This window comes from Drosophila innubila (genome assembly GCF_004354385.1).
Source record: "Drosophila innubila isolate TH190305 chromosome 2R unlocalized genomic scaffold, UK_Dinn_1.0 1_C_2R, whole genome shotgun sequence".
Lineage (NCBI taxonomy): Eukaryota > Metazoa > Arthropoda > Insecta > Diptera > Drosophilidae > Drosophila > Drosophila innubila.
The window spans coordinates 12063497-12077924 of NW_022995374.1; the positions used below are offsets into that span (position 1 = coordinate 12063497).

The following is a 14428-nucleotide window of genomic DNA, read 5'->3' on the forward strand; positions in this document are numbered from 1 at the left end:
AGCTGCCACCTTGCAAAATATCCCCATCTGGTTTGATTTTTTGTACGTTCAGAATAACAGCTGTAATGTCATCGATACCTTAGTTTCCTTATTATCGATCTATCGGGACTCCAATTATATCGTTGCTCTAACGATATATCGTGAGCATGCAAGTATCGATGTATCTTGCAACCCCCATTTTTCCCGCGTTTATAGCGAGAGTGAGCTTTTGTAATAGAGCTTGGAAAACGAGCTTAAGGATGATCGGACATAAATTAAACTTTTTCTCACACAACTCTTTGAATTGCACATTTGTCATAAAAGGATGCAAATTTACCAAAAGTTAAAGGGACTGATTAAATATATAGGACATATGTAGCAATGATCTGCAAGGGCATTAAAACTGCAACTTGAACAGTGCGGTTTATGTACCTGTTCACTTCGTTTAGGGCAAACAATAATTCTTCACGCAAGCACAAATATGAGGAGTATGAGTGTGCGTTACTCGCGGGTGCAACAAGCGTGTCATAGATCGCATGAAGAAAAAACAACAACACATTGTATTACTTTCATTTCTTTTATTTCGAATGTTTCTGCAGGTGTGTGTGTGTGTGTGTTTGTATGTAAAAAATAGCAGTAGTTCTTGCTGCAAGATAATATGGGGATATGGTAGCTACTGACGGTTAAAAGACTGTCTAAAGTAGACAACCGAAATCAGCGGAGCAGAAAGGTTTTCCACCCCTCACTCATGTGGCAGCTGCAAAGCGTCCACACAAACACATGTGTGTGTGTGCAAGTGGCACGAGCGGCACATTTAAACACACATGTTATAATCAACTTGCTCTCTCAAGTATGCAAGGTACATGTGCATATGCAAGTGTGTGTGTGTGATATTATCAAATACGCGATCAAAAGAGAGAGAATAAAGGAAAAGACACTCGTACATTGGGTGGGTTGTTGTATTTTACCCTCTCTCTCTCTCCTTTGGCGCTGTTCTCTGTTGACGGTTGCCCACATACATACAGACGCATGTATGTAAATACATATAGGTGTGCACATACATACATACATATGTACATATAGCACGGTCTACAACATTCAGTTGTGATATATCAGACATTTGTGCTTGACCATGCCCAGCGAACGGTTCGGCTGCATCATTTTCCATTTAAAGCAGTGAAATTTTCTGTACTTTCTGTGTTATTCCCTTAAATAGTCAAAAACCAAGTTAAAATGCAATTTCTGCTAGTGTTTATTATTTTAACATCGGTTGCTTATAACGGTAATACTTTAAATGACAAATTTTTGTTGAAAAATCGTAATCAAATTGAGCATTCGAAAACTATTTATAAATTAAGAGATGAAATCATTTTAGTCAGTGAATAATACATACATCTGTGTACATATGTATATGTACATACATATGTTCGCATAAATTGGAAATTGGTGCAAACAGTGAATATTATAAACAGCGATTTCTTATAAGAAACTGTCCCAAATAATTTGTGCTCTATTTATTACTTTCGAAAGCACTAAACTTTTTATTACGAAATAAATTGTCTTGGATATTATGTTTGGTGCAGTTGCTACTTGAAACTAAAGTTATAAATAATGACCAAAAAATCAAATATTTCGCTTCGACCTTCACGCCCATTGCCAATCGTGGGTGTAGATACTTTTTATAAAATCGGTGAACTATGAAACTTAAATTACAACTTACCTAAATCATTTTCGAAATGGGATGTATAAAATATTACAAATAAATAAATAAAAAGAAATAACTAATTACAAATAAAAGTAATCATCAAAGTATCTACAGTGTAATAGTATATGTGAAGACTTAAATAAATTATAAAATTAGATTACTTTCTTTTTTAAGATGTTGGATGTCAGGCTGACAGGGCGGCTGGAGAAACGAAGTTTCTGGTACTCGAAGATGATAATACAGAACCCACAGTTCTTGATTGTGACTTTCACTTGAATGATACTGAATCATTTCTTACTGTTAAATGGTTTCGCAATGATAAAGCTATTTATCAGTGGATTCGGGGTTCGCAACCTGCTCCAATTGTACGTATAATAATAATATTTGATGTCATACATAATAATATAATACAATTTTTTTAGCCTGAATTTAAAAATGATGTGGACAGCTCTTATGAGGCTTCAAAGGACCCAAATAAACAGTACAGCTCACTGGCTCTTATTAATCCCTCAATAAGTTCTACGGGAGACTATAAATGTGTTGTACAATCGAAAACGGATTCGGACACTATACACAAAACTGTACAAGTAATTGATACTAGAAATAATACTTTGAAACTGGCTCGTTATCAAATTCAAAATGAGACTCAATTAGAATGCACTATTTCCAACGTATTCCCGAAGCCAACATTAACTATTATGTAAGTAGCTAGTTTATTATTTTAAGCTATTATTATCTACTTTTATTATCTATTATCCATCATCTCAGATCCGAAGATGACGAAATTGTGAAAGTTGAGACACCTGATCCTTATGAAAACGAGGATGGATACTTCAATGCATCTACTAAAGCTGTAGTCCAGGATAACGATGAGGATATCGACTCCTACAAATGTGTGGTCACTTTTGATGGCTACTCACAGAATTTAACCACTGAAATAACCTCTTCATCATGTAGAGGATTCGTCGATTTTCGAATAGTGTTACTAAATTCTTTTGTGTTATGCTTGCTTGCAAACCTGAATTTGTTTATTTAAATAAAAGTTGTTGAGTTTTATTGTTGCAGAAATTGTTGCCATATTATCATTATCTCTTCTACTCTTAACACGTCCAAATATCTGTTTGTGTATAGCCAACATTGTAAGGCAGCTAAACCTAAAGTTAACCAACTAGTATTGACATAAAACATTTTTTTAAGTGCCTATGGCAGCCACCCTATTATATCACTGCGGACGGCAGTTCGCGTTAGTGACGAAAGCAGCACGAAGGGTGCGAAAGGCGACTAACTATATATACAGCTAAGTTGGAAAATTTGCTGCGACTGTCCGATCAGATCGAGTTATATACCGATCGAAAGGTTTAGTCCTAACTTACAAAATGGCATACTAAAACTTTTTCTAACCAACCTGGGTCATGAGATACGGGGGTGTAAGTGGGAGGGGAAAAATTTAGATGATTGCAGCTAATGGGGCTGTTGGGGCCTTTTGGTAAAATTTTTTATTTTTTAAAAATTCTACTTAAAAATACGCGTCGATTGATACCTTAATCACCCAAATCCTATAACTGGTTCAAAACATAAATAAAGTTGAAAATTTTAGTGGACTTCTCAAAATGAAATGAAAAGTCAGTTTGTTTGTCTGTTTGCATCAAAGCGCTAAAGAAGCTTAAATGTAATGATGGGGATTTATTCCTTTTCGAATATCTAGAAATGTTTGTTCTACGACTTTTTGAAAAAACCGCTAGTTTAGCGGGAAAGCGCTAAATCCCGCTAAAATTGAAAAATTGTAGCTAAAAAAGCTACTGATATGTTCTATATATCATTGGAAAGGTGTGATTGAGGGCTTTTATGCTTACCTTTAAACTTTTTTTCTAAAGCACTCAGGTAACATTTTACAGGTGAAATAAAGATTTTTAGCTTACGTTTTGGCGATTTCTGACAAAATGGCTCTAACGATTTCTGTTAAATTTTAATATGTTGTAATACGTTTTTTGGTATATGAAACATAAATTTTGGTTGAGGGGCTTGGAAGATATTATCTGTTAAGTGAATAAATACATTTTTCTATCGGTCGAAAATCACGTTTTAGTACGAAAAACTTTTTGGTTTTATGAGATATCTCAACCAAACTGATACAATATGCATTTTACTTGGTTTTATATATCCTGACAAAAGTTGGTTTTAATCAGACCACTATATCATATAGCTGTCATAGAAATGCTCTACAAATTATTTAATATTTATTAATTCATAATATATATAATAACTAACGAGCCGCGTATTGGCGAGCGAAGCGAGCAGGAGGCGGAGCCCTTTAGTAAGTTATAAAATGACAGTCGATCGAATCGTATTTTTTCAATATTCATATTGAGATCATTGACAACAATTATTAAATATTCACTGATCGAGAGTAAGTATTTTTATGGGTTGCTCTTATCAAATTGTGGTTCCATTCATTTTTATACTTAATTTTTCGGCGAATATTCAAACATGTCATATTAAACATCTGTACTGATTGAGAATTAAGCATTTTAATAAATGCAGAAAATGCTAAAAACTGTTACATATTCCCTATTGAGTGTAGATTCTGCGGCTTGATAAATTTCCAGTCAAAATTCAGAGTCTGAATGGGCAGCCAAGTGTGGGCATATAATTCAAAATCAATTGTAGCCCTTTGGGACCCACAACAGCGTCCAGACATTAGGCAGAAAACCATTAAGAAAACACGCACAACACTCTGCTGTAGCTGGAGTTATAGCTTGGGTTGGAGCTGAAATTGAAATTGGGACCTCAGCTGGGAATGGGTTAAGTGAGGGGTAACGTGCTGGTGATAAATGCCAAAAAGCCTCCAAGGGCAACGTCGATAAAGCCGGCGCTGCATTGGACCATCGTCATCAAGGCTGACTTAGGACTGAAGTCTTGACTGTGGTCTTAGGAACCGACATCGGTGCAGAGCTCGAAGCTGTAAGCTTATCAAAATACGCGACGAATGAGCAAGGAATTTTATTCATGAAATATTTTCCACAGCACGCAGTCGGACGTAGAAACAGGTTCAAGTTCTAAAGTTGGAAAACTCATTGACCTAGGAACTTTACCACAACCGTACATGTACAAACGTTTGTATTCGGTTCTTGACAGAGAAGTTTTATTCGGTTACGGTTTCCGATACTAAAAATGAAACGGTTAGTTTCGGTTAACGGTTCCGGTGATATTCCCTGGATGGATGTATAAAAAACAAGAATGAAAGAGTACGATTTTTTCAAGAAAATTATTTTAAAAGCTCTTGTATATCCAATATTTAGTGTACATACATACAAATGAATTTCAACATACACAAATTTGTTGGGGATTCTTATATTTTATCATAAAAACATTTTATTTGGCATGAACTTTGAGATCCGTTTAGTGCTACATCATAACATTGGCTTCCAGATTGCGTATTTTGCCGATTATCCATTTTAGCACATTTATCTTTCATAATATAAATAGCATGTCTTTCCTGCTTTCGAAACTTTGCTCTTCGGTTCTGGAACCAAACCTAGAAGGATGTAGATAATAGTATTATGATTAGCTTACAAAGTAGCTCAATCGAAATTATCTACTCTTATCTTATTACAATCTTTATCTTAATTGAACTTTTCAATAACAGCGGACAAAAAACTTAGATATTTTTTAAGAAATCAGTCAAAATATTGGCATAAGACGTCGTCCTGCAAACCTTACAATGCCGACTCGAATTTTTAAATTTCTATATTATATTAACTTGGTTTGTTTGTTTTCCAAATTTCATTTGTTGCAGTTTAATCGATAAAAGTTTCCATATTGTAGCGTTAGTTCTTTTTTTAATATTATTATTATTTAAAATAAAAATTGTATAACAATTAATAGATAGCTTAAATGTAATTTCAATTACCTGCACTCTTGCCTCTGTTAAATGTAATTTTGACGCAATTTCTTCTCTTGTATATATATCTGGATAGTGAGTTTCCAAAAATATCTTTTCAAGTTCATTCAATTGATTCGAAGTAAACGTTGTTCTTATTCGTCTCTGTTTCGATTTATCAGTCAAGCTCGAAGCCTCATCAGTATACGACTTTAGTTGAAAATCTGTGTTAAATAAAGTAATTATTTGAAATTCATAAGATGGCGAGAGACTAGATGAAATAATGACGGAAGAATAAAATATTCGTAAATTTTATTTCACATTATTGCTGTTATTGACATATCAAAAATATTCATATCAATAATGTTCTGTCATCCTCCAAATTTGTAAGCATATCCTCACATACTACAGTAGATTGTGCACAAATAAGAATAGCCCAGACAATTTTAATGCATTTATCAGCATCAATACCCGAGTCGATTTAGCTGTATCCCTCTGTTTGTCAGTCTGCCGCAACGAGTCGATTTCAGCGACAATAACAGCTAGAGACTTAAGATTTGGTATCTAGGTTTCTGGATACCAGACGCAAATCAAGTGGGTTTCTATTTTTCAGATCGGACCTCTATATCGTATAGCTTTCAAAGCATCGAGCAATCAAAAACCAAGTCTTATTACGAAAACGACTTCGTTTTTCGAGATGTGTCAGCCAATTCAATAGAAGCAAATTTATCAAACAGTTGTTATTGGAACTATCAGTCGGAAATTTAATAAAATGCTCTAAGTGTTTGATTACTGTTAATTTTGTCTTCAATTATTTTGAATTATGTGATTACACTTGGCTGCCCAGTAAGACTCTAAATTCTTACTGAAAAGCTATCAGAAAACAGAATCTATGACCTGTAGGGAATAACAGAGATATACTAGTTTTTAGAATTTAATGCATTACACAATTTATATCATATGACAGTGAAAAAGAATTCTACCTCGTTAAGAGAAGGTATAGCAACATTTCTTTTAAGATAGAGACTATAATATTTGTTCTATTAGCTGCTCAAAAAATTTTAACTAAATATTACAATGATTATAACAAAAATATAAATAGTATTGGAGAGAGAAACCAAGCAGATCCAAATATTATTACAATGATAGTAACAAAAAATATATATTGTATTGGAGAGAGAAACCGAGCTGATCCAAACTTTTCTTGTCTTGACGTGAAAAAAAAACAGTTTTAGACAAATTGCTCCCTGTTTTCCGAAACTCTGTTAAAATCGTATTATATTAAAAATCGGTGTTATTGAATAAATTATCATTATTTAAAGTGGATATAAACAAATTAATGGAATTATTGCACTTGAATTTGTATTGAATTCATGACTTACCAGTATTATAGGGTGTTATATTATGTGCCCCAGGATAAAAGTCAGCGACATTTGTAATTTTTGAAAACAATATATTGGATTCTTGGGTAAAAGAATTTCGGATTACGGTTTCATTGGCACGTAGTTTATATCCGGAGTCGATAATCAAGTTATAATGGCTCATGTGGTTGGCCACTGAGAATCCGGAGTTGGCATTCGTATTATGTAGTTGGGAATTGGAATTGTATAGACAATCTTTATCATAGCTCGTTTTGTTTAAAAATGAAAATTCCATTGCATATAATAGCTAAATAAGCATTTAGACTCGACACTAATTATAAATTTATTTCCCGCTAAAAATCACATCGCAATAAATATAATAAACAATGTTGAAACCACAGAGGAAATGCAATTTGTTAACTGGGCTTAAATAAATAAGTTTCAGTTACGATTGTCTCAACATCAACCTTTGGCTAAAAAAGGATGTTTCACTTGCATCCAACGAAAGAGAGAAAAAATGCCCAGTTCCGCTTTTGGGGGCGGTGCCAAAATTCGTACTTTAATTTAAGGGTGGAAATATTTCAAAGTAATTCATACACTTATCCAAAAACTGTGAATAAAATACAAGTCGACATGTATTTAATAAATTAAAAACAAAGAGAACATTTAATACACACAAAATGTGAATAATATCACAAATAAAATCCATTAAGATCGTCTACAATCGAAAAACAACTTTAATATTAACACATTATAAAAAATCAAGATAGAACAATTAACTCTAGGTAACCCTCTTCATTTTTTCAGTGTAATCTAAAATTAGCTCCATAAAGAGGTGATGCTTTATCAATGTTTCAAGGGTATACTTATTTGGTGCACTTAAATATAATATAATGTTTTCGAAATTTTTTGGATTACCTGTTCGGTTTTCGATTGTGGGTCAATCTTCGCCTATGTATTTCAACCATAAAGAATTTAATGATAACAATATAGGTAATAATTATGATAAATAGTCAGTAATATCAAGTATTCTTGAGTATCTGTATTTTATCTACATTCTATTTTACATTTCCATGGAAGTACTATTATTAGGTTTTCATTTTTTGCATATGTATATATAAAAAAAATGCAACTGTTTAAAAAAAGGTACAGATGTCGAACCGTTACGAAGCTTTAAAGTTTCGGTTCCTAGAAAAATTTCATGGAATTGCCATACGGTACATTTGAAACGGTTAATTTCGGCTAACGGTCAATTCCAATGTCGGCACTATTGGTACATTGGTACCAAATTAGGTACATTTCTTATTCGTCGGATGGTGATTTATTAAAATGTATTATGTTTATTAGTCGATTTTATACCCAGCAAAATCTGGATAGTTCTTCAGTCACTATTAGTAACTTTTTACCAAAACTGACACGTAAAATATTGAATAATTTTTGAAGAAATTACAATTAATAATTTTGTATAAAATTTCAAATTAAACGTTAACAAGGACAAATTGGCGTTACGCTTAAAAATCGGATGAGTTTAAGTGCAGGTACTCAGTACAGAGACGACAACGGTCAGCGAAAATTGTTCAATAACTTTTTCGTTTCTGTGTTAGCTGTAGATTAAGTTCTAGCAATTTTAACCTCTCTTTTAACGAAATGAAACGACAGCTGTCGAAACAGATTTAGCGTCACTCAGTACAATGCTTTTAAATTGCTATCCGATTTGAAACTAATCGAAGGCTTTTGTACGTTTAAAATTCGCAAATGATTTTTAGAAATATGACCTACCAATGACCAAATTGATACTCGCAATGAAAACGATTAAGTCTTACCTTAGTTTTTTTAAATTAAGTGGTATGGTTATGCGTTCAGCTGTAGTTTACCTCGGAATTCGAAACGTTCATAATAGAAGCAATGCTGCAATTACGGTTTAAGTTGTGTTCTCACTGGTATCTGAATTTTCTTCTTATATTAAGGGTCTTGTGCTACAGTCTATTCAGGAAATATTAAAAGAGCCGTTAGCCGAATATAACCGTATCAATTTTAGAGCCGGTACCGAAATAAATCATTTTTTGGGGATTAATAACCAAAACGTTTTGCCCCATATAATAAAAATAACGAAAAACTTTTGTCAAAACTGAACCGATTTTTAAGCGGTATGCCCTTTTAAACATGGTATAGGTCCTAAATTCATTCTGAACATGGTTAAGAGTCAGACCAACTTCAAACTGTCATAGCTCTGCGAAATTTGAACCGATTTTCAAACAGAATGTCATTCTGATCATTGCATTAATTTGCTTTTTAATTTTATTAATTTCCTCCATAAAAAATGTTTTACCGATTTCGCCAGAGTTCGATTTTGATTCATTTTTCATTTAAATTTATTCAAAGGGTCCCTTTAATTTTTCGAAAATGTTGCATTTTTAGTCTTATTTACCGGTACAGAAAACAGAGCCGCTACTTGTTTTCGTTTAATTTCCTAACTCTCATACAAATTTTGTTATCATTCATAAAAATTAATTTGAATAAATAAACATTTTTCACTCGTCTCTGTTTCATGCCGAGTATTTCACTTTTGTCGACGCTACTTTGACGCAGATGTCATTTGAATTTTTATACATTTTATCGAATATCAATCGAGTATTCACTGTCATTAAGAACACTTGTGAGAGTCTTGCGTTTTGTTGATAAAATATAGAATATGGAGAAACCACGGGCTAATAAACGTAGGGAGAGGAAGGATAAATCAAACCATGCTATCAAAGTATGTAAATGGGTATTTAGTGATGGATTATTTAACTATAGCCTTGATTTCAGATAGTGGTTCGACACTTGCCACCGACAATGACCGAACAGGAGTTTTTGGAGCAAGTGGATCCATTGCCGGAGAACGATTCCTACTATTATTGCCCAGCTGATTGGTCGCTTGGGCAAGAGGCAACATGCCGGGCGTACATTGATATGTCGCTCAAGGATATTTCGGAAGTGCTGCAGTTTCGCGACCGCTTTGATGGCTATGTATTTGTGGATTCGAAAGGAGCCGAATACGTTGCCATTGTGGAGTATGCGCCATTTCAATGCTTTATGAAGAATAAAGCGCGTAATCACGACAACAAAGTGAATACTATTGAAAAGGAATCGCATTATCAGGATTTCCTGCAAAAACTCGCAGAGGAACGTGAAGAAGCGATTCGCTTAGGCGATTTGAAGATTGATATTCCGCTCGAAAGCCGAACCGATGAAAAGGTTAAATCGACTCCACTGCTGCAATACTTGGCTAACAAAAAAGAAAAGCGTCGCGAAGAAGCCCGTAAGCGAAATGAGGAAAAGCGAAAGCAGCGCGAAGAACAGAAACTTCTAAAATCAATGGAAACACCTGAAAACAGCAAACCGAAGGATTCCGCTGGTGAGAGCAAAAAATCACTTAATAATAATAATAATCAGAAGAAGGAGTTCAACAAAGAGGGACAAGGTGCAGATAAGGCTGCCAAAAACTCACGCTCCAAACGTCGAACGGAACGCGACCAGCGTCGGCGAGAAGAACACGAGCAAAGGAAATTGGCGCGAGATCGCGAGCAAAGAGACAAGAAAAACGATCGCAATGAGAAGCCTGAAAAAGATAATTCGAATAAGAAATCATCAAAACAAACCCATCAGTCCAAGGAACAACAGCATTTAATCAAGGAAGTTACAATACTAAAGAAAGAAATTAAAGCTGATTCCAATGTAGCTGTGTCAAACACGGATACGGATAGATCAGCAGAAGCGTGCAGTGAACGGCTCGCCACAAATCCGAGTAACAAAGATGTAACCAAGGCGGCCCCCAAATCGACAGATCGCGACTCCCAGTCAACGAGTCAGTCGGAAGCACGCAGAGCCGCCAATCGTCGATCAGCTGACGAGCGTCGCATCAGAAATAAGGTATGTTTCAGAGGTCCCAAGTGTCACTGAATACTTTACTTTTTATATAAAAAAAAATAATGCTACATTATATTACTTGTTTTTACTTTAGGATCGTCCATCTATTGCCATATACCAACCCAAAGCTAGAAATCGCCTGGGGTCAGAAGAGAATTCCCCAAACGACTCCAAGGATTCCAGCCGGCCAACAGAAATGCCCGTCTTTCCCACCGAAGCGGATAACAATTTAATGCCAGATGAAAAATCCAAGAATAGACGCTTTGGAAGGCGGAACAAGCAGAAGCCTCAAGACAGCAAGGAGACTGCTGGGAGTGCTGAGCATGCACGTTGTGTATCCAAGTCATCCGAAAGTAGCACAAGTGCACATTCTACAACTTTGAAATAATTTAATATGTTCAAAAATACAAAATTTATACTGGTTGTAGCTGATTCTGATGTGTTGATTTATTATTAGTAAAAATCATTCTCGATGTCCATAGGATTCGCTTGTTTTTGGTTATTCTTCACTTGATCCTGAGACTGGTACATATGGGCAACTTGATTAGCATCTGTCGCATTTTCAGGATTCTTATCATCACGGATGCGTATAAAGCGAGGGAAGCGGAGAGATATGCCACGCTCTCCATCGACAATTCCTATAGCAGCTCTATGAATGGGACTTAGTGATAAATCGGCACATTTAACCTCCCAAACTTGAACGGGCTCAAACCAAGCGTCTGGCTCCAAGCTGGAATCATATCTGAAATATGATTTGGGACTGTCGATCACGTGTTTACTGAAGAACTCCGAGTGTACACGTAAATCCTCATCCGTAAATCCTTAAAATACAAATACCATAAGAACCAAAGACACAGGGATCGGAAAACGTTTACCTGTTCCAATTTTGCAAATGCTTTGATATTCTTCGTTTTCCGTATCATAGCAAGCAATCAAAAAGCCGCCGTAGATTCCAGTGCGTCGTCCTTTGCCTTTGTATCCTCCAATGACAACAAGATCCAATGAATCACCGACATTCGACAAGTAATCCTTCTTTAGTTTCAGCCAATTCCTTGATCTCTTGGCAATTTCATATGTGGCCTCTTCATCCAGAGTTTTTACCATTAAACCCTCACAATTGCCTGCAACAAAATGGATTTAATGTCCAAAGAATGTCAGAGAATTCCCAGTTACCTTTTATTGATTCTTCTAAGAATTGCTGAACTTCATCCATGTCGTTTGTGTTGAGAGCGGTGGCAAATTTCCATTCACCTTCGACTTCTTGAAAGTGTTCAAATAAAAGTTTTCGACGCTCGGATAATGGCTTTGTGACGAGGGAAGCTCCATTAATGTACAGTAGATCGAAAATGTAGACACACACTTGAACTTTAATAGTGGCAATATCAACATTTTTTCTCTTTCGCGTAGTCAGTACTTGGAATGGCAATATTTGCATCCGCTCCACATCCCATGCAACAATTTCGCTGTCGATTATGTACGATTTGACATTATCTGTTTTAAGGATCGACTTGCTTCTGGCAATGAGATCCGGATATTTCTCAGTATTATTCTCGGAATTGCGAGAGAAAATGCTCATCTCACCCAGATCATTTAAATGTATCTGAGCCCGTTCGCCATCGTATTTCCATTCACAAGTAATATGCATGCCACTGAAGCGTTCCAGAACTTCATGAACTCCCTTCGTTGGCTGCGCCAGCATAGGCTTAAGGGGCATTCCAGGATGCATGGGGCAACGTGTTTGCAGCTCCTTAATGTCATATTTTAAAATGGCTGGAATAATGATGTCATAGTTCGGACACTGACTGTGGGAAGTAAAAGTATATTAAATTATCGGAAATCGAGAGGGATTAGGTGAAAGGAAATCCTGAACCTAAATTAGATTTTCTGATAAAACTACCAGCTGTTTACGAAATCTTAACAAGGTCGGCGTGTCTACCAACTGATCAGTTTCAGGAATACCTTTAATATATAATTGCTCACCAAAAAGTCGTCTTCAGCATTAGAGTTGTCTCAGCAATTTCATCCTTGTAAACATCGCCTATCTTATTGATTTTGCAATCTTTGATATGATTCTTTTTAACTAATGCAACAGCCAGCGCTGTCAGCAAACTCTGTTCTGCAATGCCAATGCGTAATTTGCCAATGAGAGAGCGAATGAAGAAACGGGCCTCCGAAAATCGACAGGCAACAAACACATCATAAACAAGTGTCATTTTCGACTGTCCTGAAGTTGTGGCGATTTCCTTTAGTTTACTAAACACTCCGCGTATACTTAATGGCTTTGGACGAAACATCATGCGCTGCGAGACCCGCGATTGCTCTGCCACAATACCCAGGTCTCCAATTAAATGAGTCTGGGACTTAATATGCGCCAAGTTTCGTCCAGTGGCTTTGGCAATTGCCTTCATCAGCGTCGTATCGGCGACTCCAAGCTCGAGTCCCTCATAGGCAGGTGCCAGCTGATTGATGCTAAGATATACACTGGGCAACAAGTCATCCGGACTGGCCAGCATCACCGAACAAAAAAAGTTGCTCAGTATATCAATCATTTTTAAGCGTCCCTTCGTCTCCTCGATGACTTGAAACGTACGGGCCAAGGCCAAGTATGGCGTCCTAAAGTGAAATGATTCAATAAATATGCATTTATAATTAAATGTTTTCAATCCACTAATATTTACAAGCCTTGAGCTTTCCAATAAGCATCTTTCACTGGATGATAGGAGTCCATAGATGGGTCGTAGACATCTGAACCCTCGTTCTCATCCACTTCTGTGTTCAATTTGATCATTTTAGGCTTACTGGGAGCTGTATCCGTGTCTTCGTCCATTGCTTCGGACTTAACCGGCGACATCTCTTCCTTTACATCTTCTTTTCTAATCTTCGACGGTTCTTCCTTTACATCAGTTTTCTTAATCTTCGGCAACTCTTTACTTTCATCATCTTTAGTAATCTCAGTCTTCTGATTATTGTTCTCAACTTTTCTCTTTTTTCTATTTCTGAATTGATTAAAGCAGTTAAAAAACGTTGATAATGCATAATTTTAGTAAAAAAAACTTACTCAGCTTCATCAGGAGATGAGCTTTGGGGTTCAGCTTTTGGTTTAAAAAACGACCTGCAAATTAAAATTTAATTATAAGGTTTATATTAATATGAAGCTAAAAAGAAATAATTACGTTATTGACTTTTGCATTGCCTAAATTATTTTTCAACAACAAACGATTCTATCATGCACACAATCCCGCCTTTTTGTTCTAAAATATCGCTTGTCGATACAGACCCTTTATATAATATGGGTAGTCCTTTGACTACTAAAGCATTTTGCGAATCATCTAAATATCGGAGAACTGCCCACACAAAATATTTATTAATAATGTCTTCTAAGTTGTAGTCCATTTTCTGGGGTAAATTCTCTCTTGCTAAAGTGAAATAATTATTAATCTATATCTAAAATACATATATAAATTAAGGAAAAGTGAAATAGCCTTGTTATTTGTTATGCATTTATCTGAGTATCAAGCTGTTTCACTATTTGCAATCGTTCCACCATCGATAAATGTCGCAGTTTTTTGGTATTTCCTTTGTGAAAATATATAA

At 35.5% G+C, this 14428-nt stretch overlaps 4 protein-coding genes across 4 annotated transcripts; 2 read left to right on the top strand and 2 right to left on the bottom strand.

Moving 5' to 3' along the window:
- Nucleotides 1-1104: 1104 nt before the first annotated feature.
- LOC117783855 (butyrophilin subfamily 1 member A1) lies at nucleotides 1105-2752 on the top strand. The gene is made up of 4 exons (XM_034621407.1): nucleotides 1105-1261; nucleotides 1859-2049; nucleotides 2107-2384; nucleotides 2453-2752. The coding sequence occupies exons 1-4, from the start codon at nucleotides 1213-1215 to the stop codon at nucleotides 2718-2720; spliced, it is 786 nt and encodes a 261-aa protein (XP_034477298.1). The 5' UTR covers nucleotides 1105-1212; the 3' UTR covers nucleotides 2721-2752.
- Nucleotides 2753-4901: 2149 nt separating this feature from the next.
- LOC117784956 (paired mesoderm homeobox protein 2B) lies at nucleotides 4902-7220 on the bottom strand. Its single transcript, XM_034622813.1, has 3 exons — nucleotides 6947-7220; nucleotides 5595-5788; nucleotides 4902-5219 (listed from the first exon to the last, which is right to left on the bottom strand). Exons 1-3 carry the CDS (start codon nucleotides 7218-7220, stop codon nucleotides 5034-5036), a joined length of 654 nt encoding a protein of 217 aa, XP_034478704.1. The 3' UTR covers nucleotides 4902-5033.
- Nucleotides 7221-9524: 2304 nt separating this feature from the next.
- Nucleotides 9525-11318, top strand: LOC117783658 (regulator of nonsense transcripts 3B). The gene is made up of 3 exons (XM_034621172.1): nucleotides 9525-9680; nucleotides 9734-10837; nucleotides 10929-11318. The coding sequence occupies exons 1-3, from the start codon at nucleotides 9618-9620 to the stop codon at nucleotides 11220-11222; spliced, it is 1461 nt and encodes a 486-aa protein (XP_034477063.1). The 5' UTR covers nucleotides 9525-9617; the 3' UTR covers nucleotides 11223-11318.
- On the bottom strand, nucleotides 11257-14115 carry LOC117783657 (DNA ligase 1). Its single transcript, XM_034621170.1, has 7 exons — nucleotides 14008-14115; nucleotides 13893-13946; nucleotides 13513-13830; nucleotides 12815-13447; nucleotides 12008-12636; nucleotides 11710-11955; nucleotides 11257-11655 (listed from the first exon to the last, which is right to left on the bottom strand). Exons 1-7 carry the CDS (start codon nucleotides 14022-14024, stop codon nucleotides 11288-11290), a joined length of 2265 nt encoding a protein of 754 aa, XP_034477061.1. The 5' UTR covers nucleotides 14025-14115; the 3' UTR covers nucleotides 11257-11287.
- Between the last annotated feature and the right edge of the window lie 313 nt (nucleotides 14116-14428).

What these genes read in the sequence shown, in the direction of transcription:
- LOC117783855 (XM_034621407.1), top strand. Translation starts at nt 1,213, where the DNA reads ATGCAATTTCTGCTAGTGTTTATTATTTTAACATCGGTTGCTTATAAC. An exon ending in AACATCGGTTGCTTATAACG is followed by an intron (nt 1,262 to 1,858) that starts GTAATACTTTAA and finishes TTCTTTTTTAAG; the next exon opens with ATGTTGGATGTCAGGCTGAC. An exon ending in AAGCCAACATTAACTATTAT is followed by an intron (nt 2,385 to 2,452) that starts GTAAGTAGCTAG and finishes CCATCATCTCAG; the next exon opens with ATCCGAAGATGACGAAATTG.
- LOC117784956 (XM_034622813.1), bottom strand. Translation starts at nt 7,220, where the DNA reads ATGGAATTTTCATTTTTAAACAAAACGAGCTATGATAAAGATTGTCTA. An exon ending in TATAACACCCTATAATACTG is followed by an intron (nt 5,789 to 6,946) that starts GTAAGTCATGAA and finishes TATTTAACACAG; the next exon opens with ATTTTCAACTAAAGTCGTAT. An exon ending in TAACAGAGGCAAGAGTGCAG is followed by an intron (nt 5,220 to 5,594) that starts GTAATTGAAATT and finishes ACATCCTTCTAG; the next exon opens with GTTTGGTTCCAGAACCGAAG.
- LOC117783658 (XM_034621172.1), top strand. Translation starts at nt 9,618, where the DNA reads ATGGAGAAACCACGGGCTAATAAACGTAGGGAGAGGAAGGATAAATCA. An exon ending in AATCAAACCATGCTATCAAA is followed by an intron (nt 9,681 to 9,733) that starts GTATGTAAATGG and finishes CCTTGATTTCAG; the next exon opens with ATAGTGGTTCGACACTTGCC. An exon ending in AGCGTCGCATCAGAAATAAG is followed by an intron (nt 10,838 to 10,928) that starts GTATGTTTCAGA and finishes TTTTTACTTTAG; the next exon opens with GATCGTCCATCTATTGCCAT.
- LOC117783657 (XM_034621170.1), bottom strand. An exon ending in TCATCTCCTGATGAAGCTGA is followed by an intron (nt 13,831 to 13,892) that starts GTAAGTTTTTTT and finishes TAATCAATTCAG; the next exon opens with AAATAGAAAAAAGAGAAAAG. An exon ending in CTTAGAAGAATCAATAAAAG is followed by an intron (nt 11,956 to 12,007) that starts GTAACTGGGAAT and finishes ATTTTGTTGCAG; the next exon opens with GCAATTGTGAGGGTTTAATG.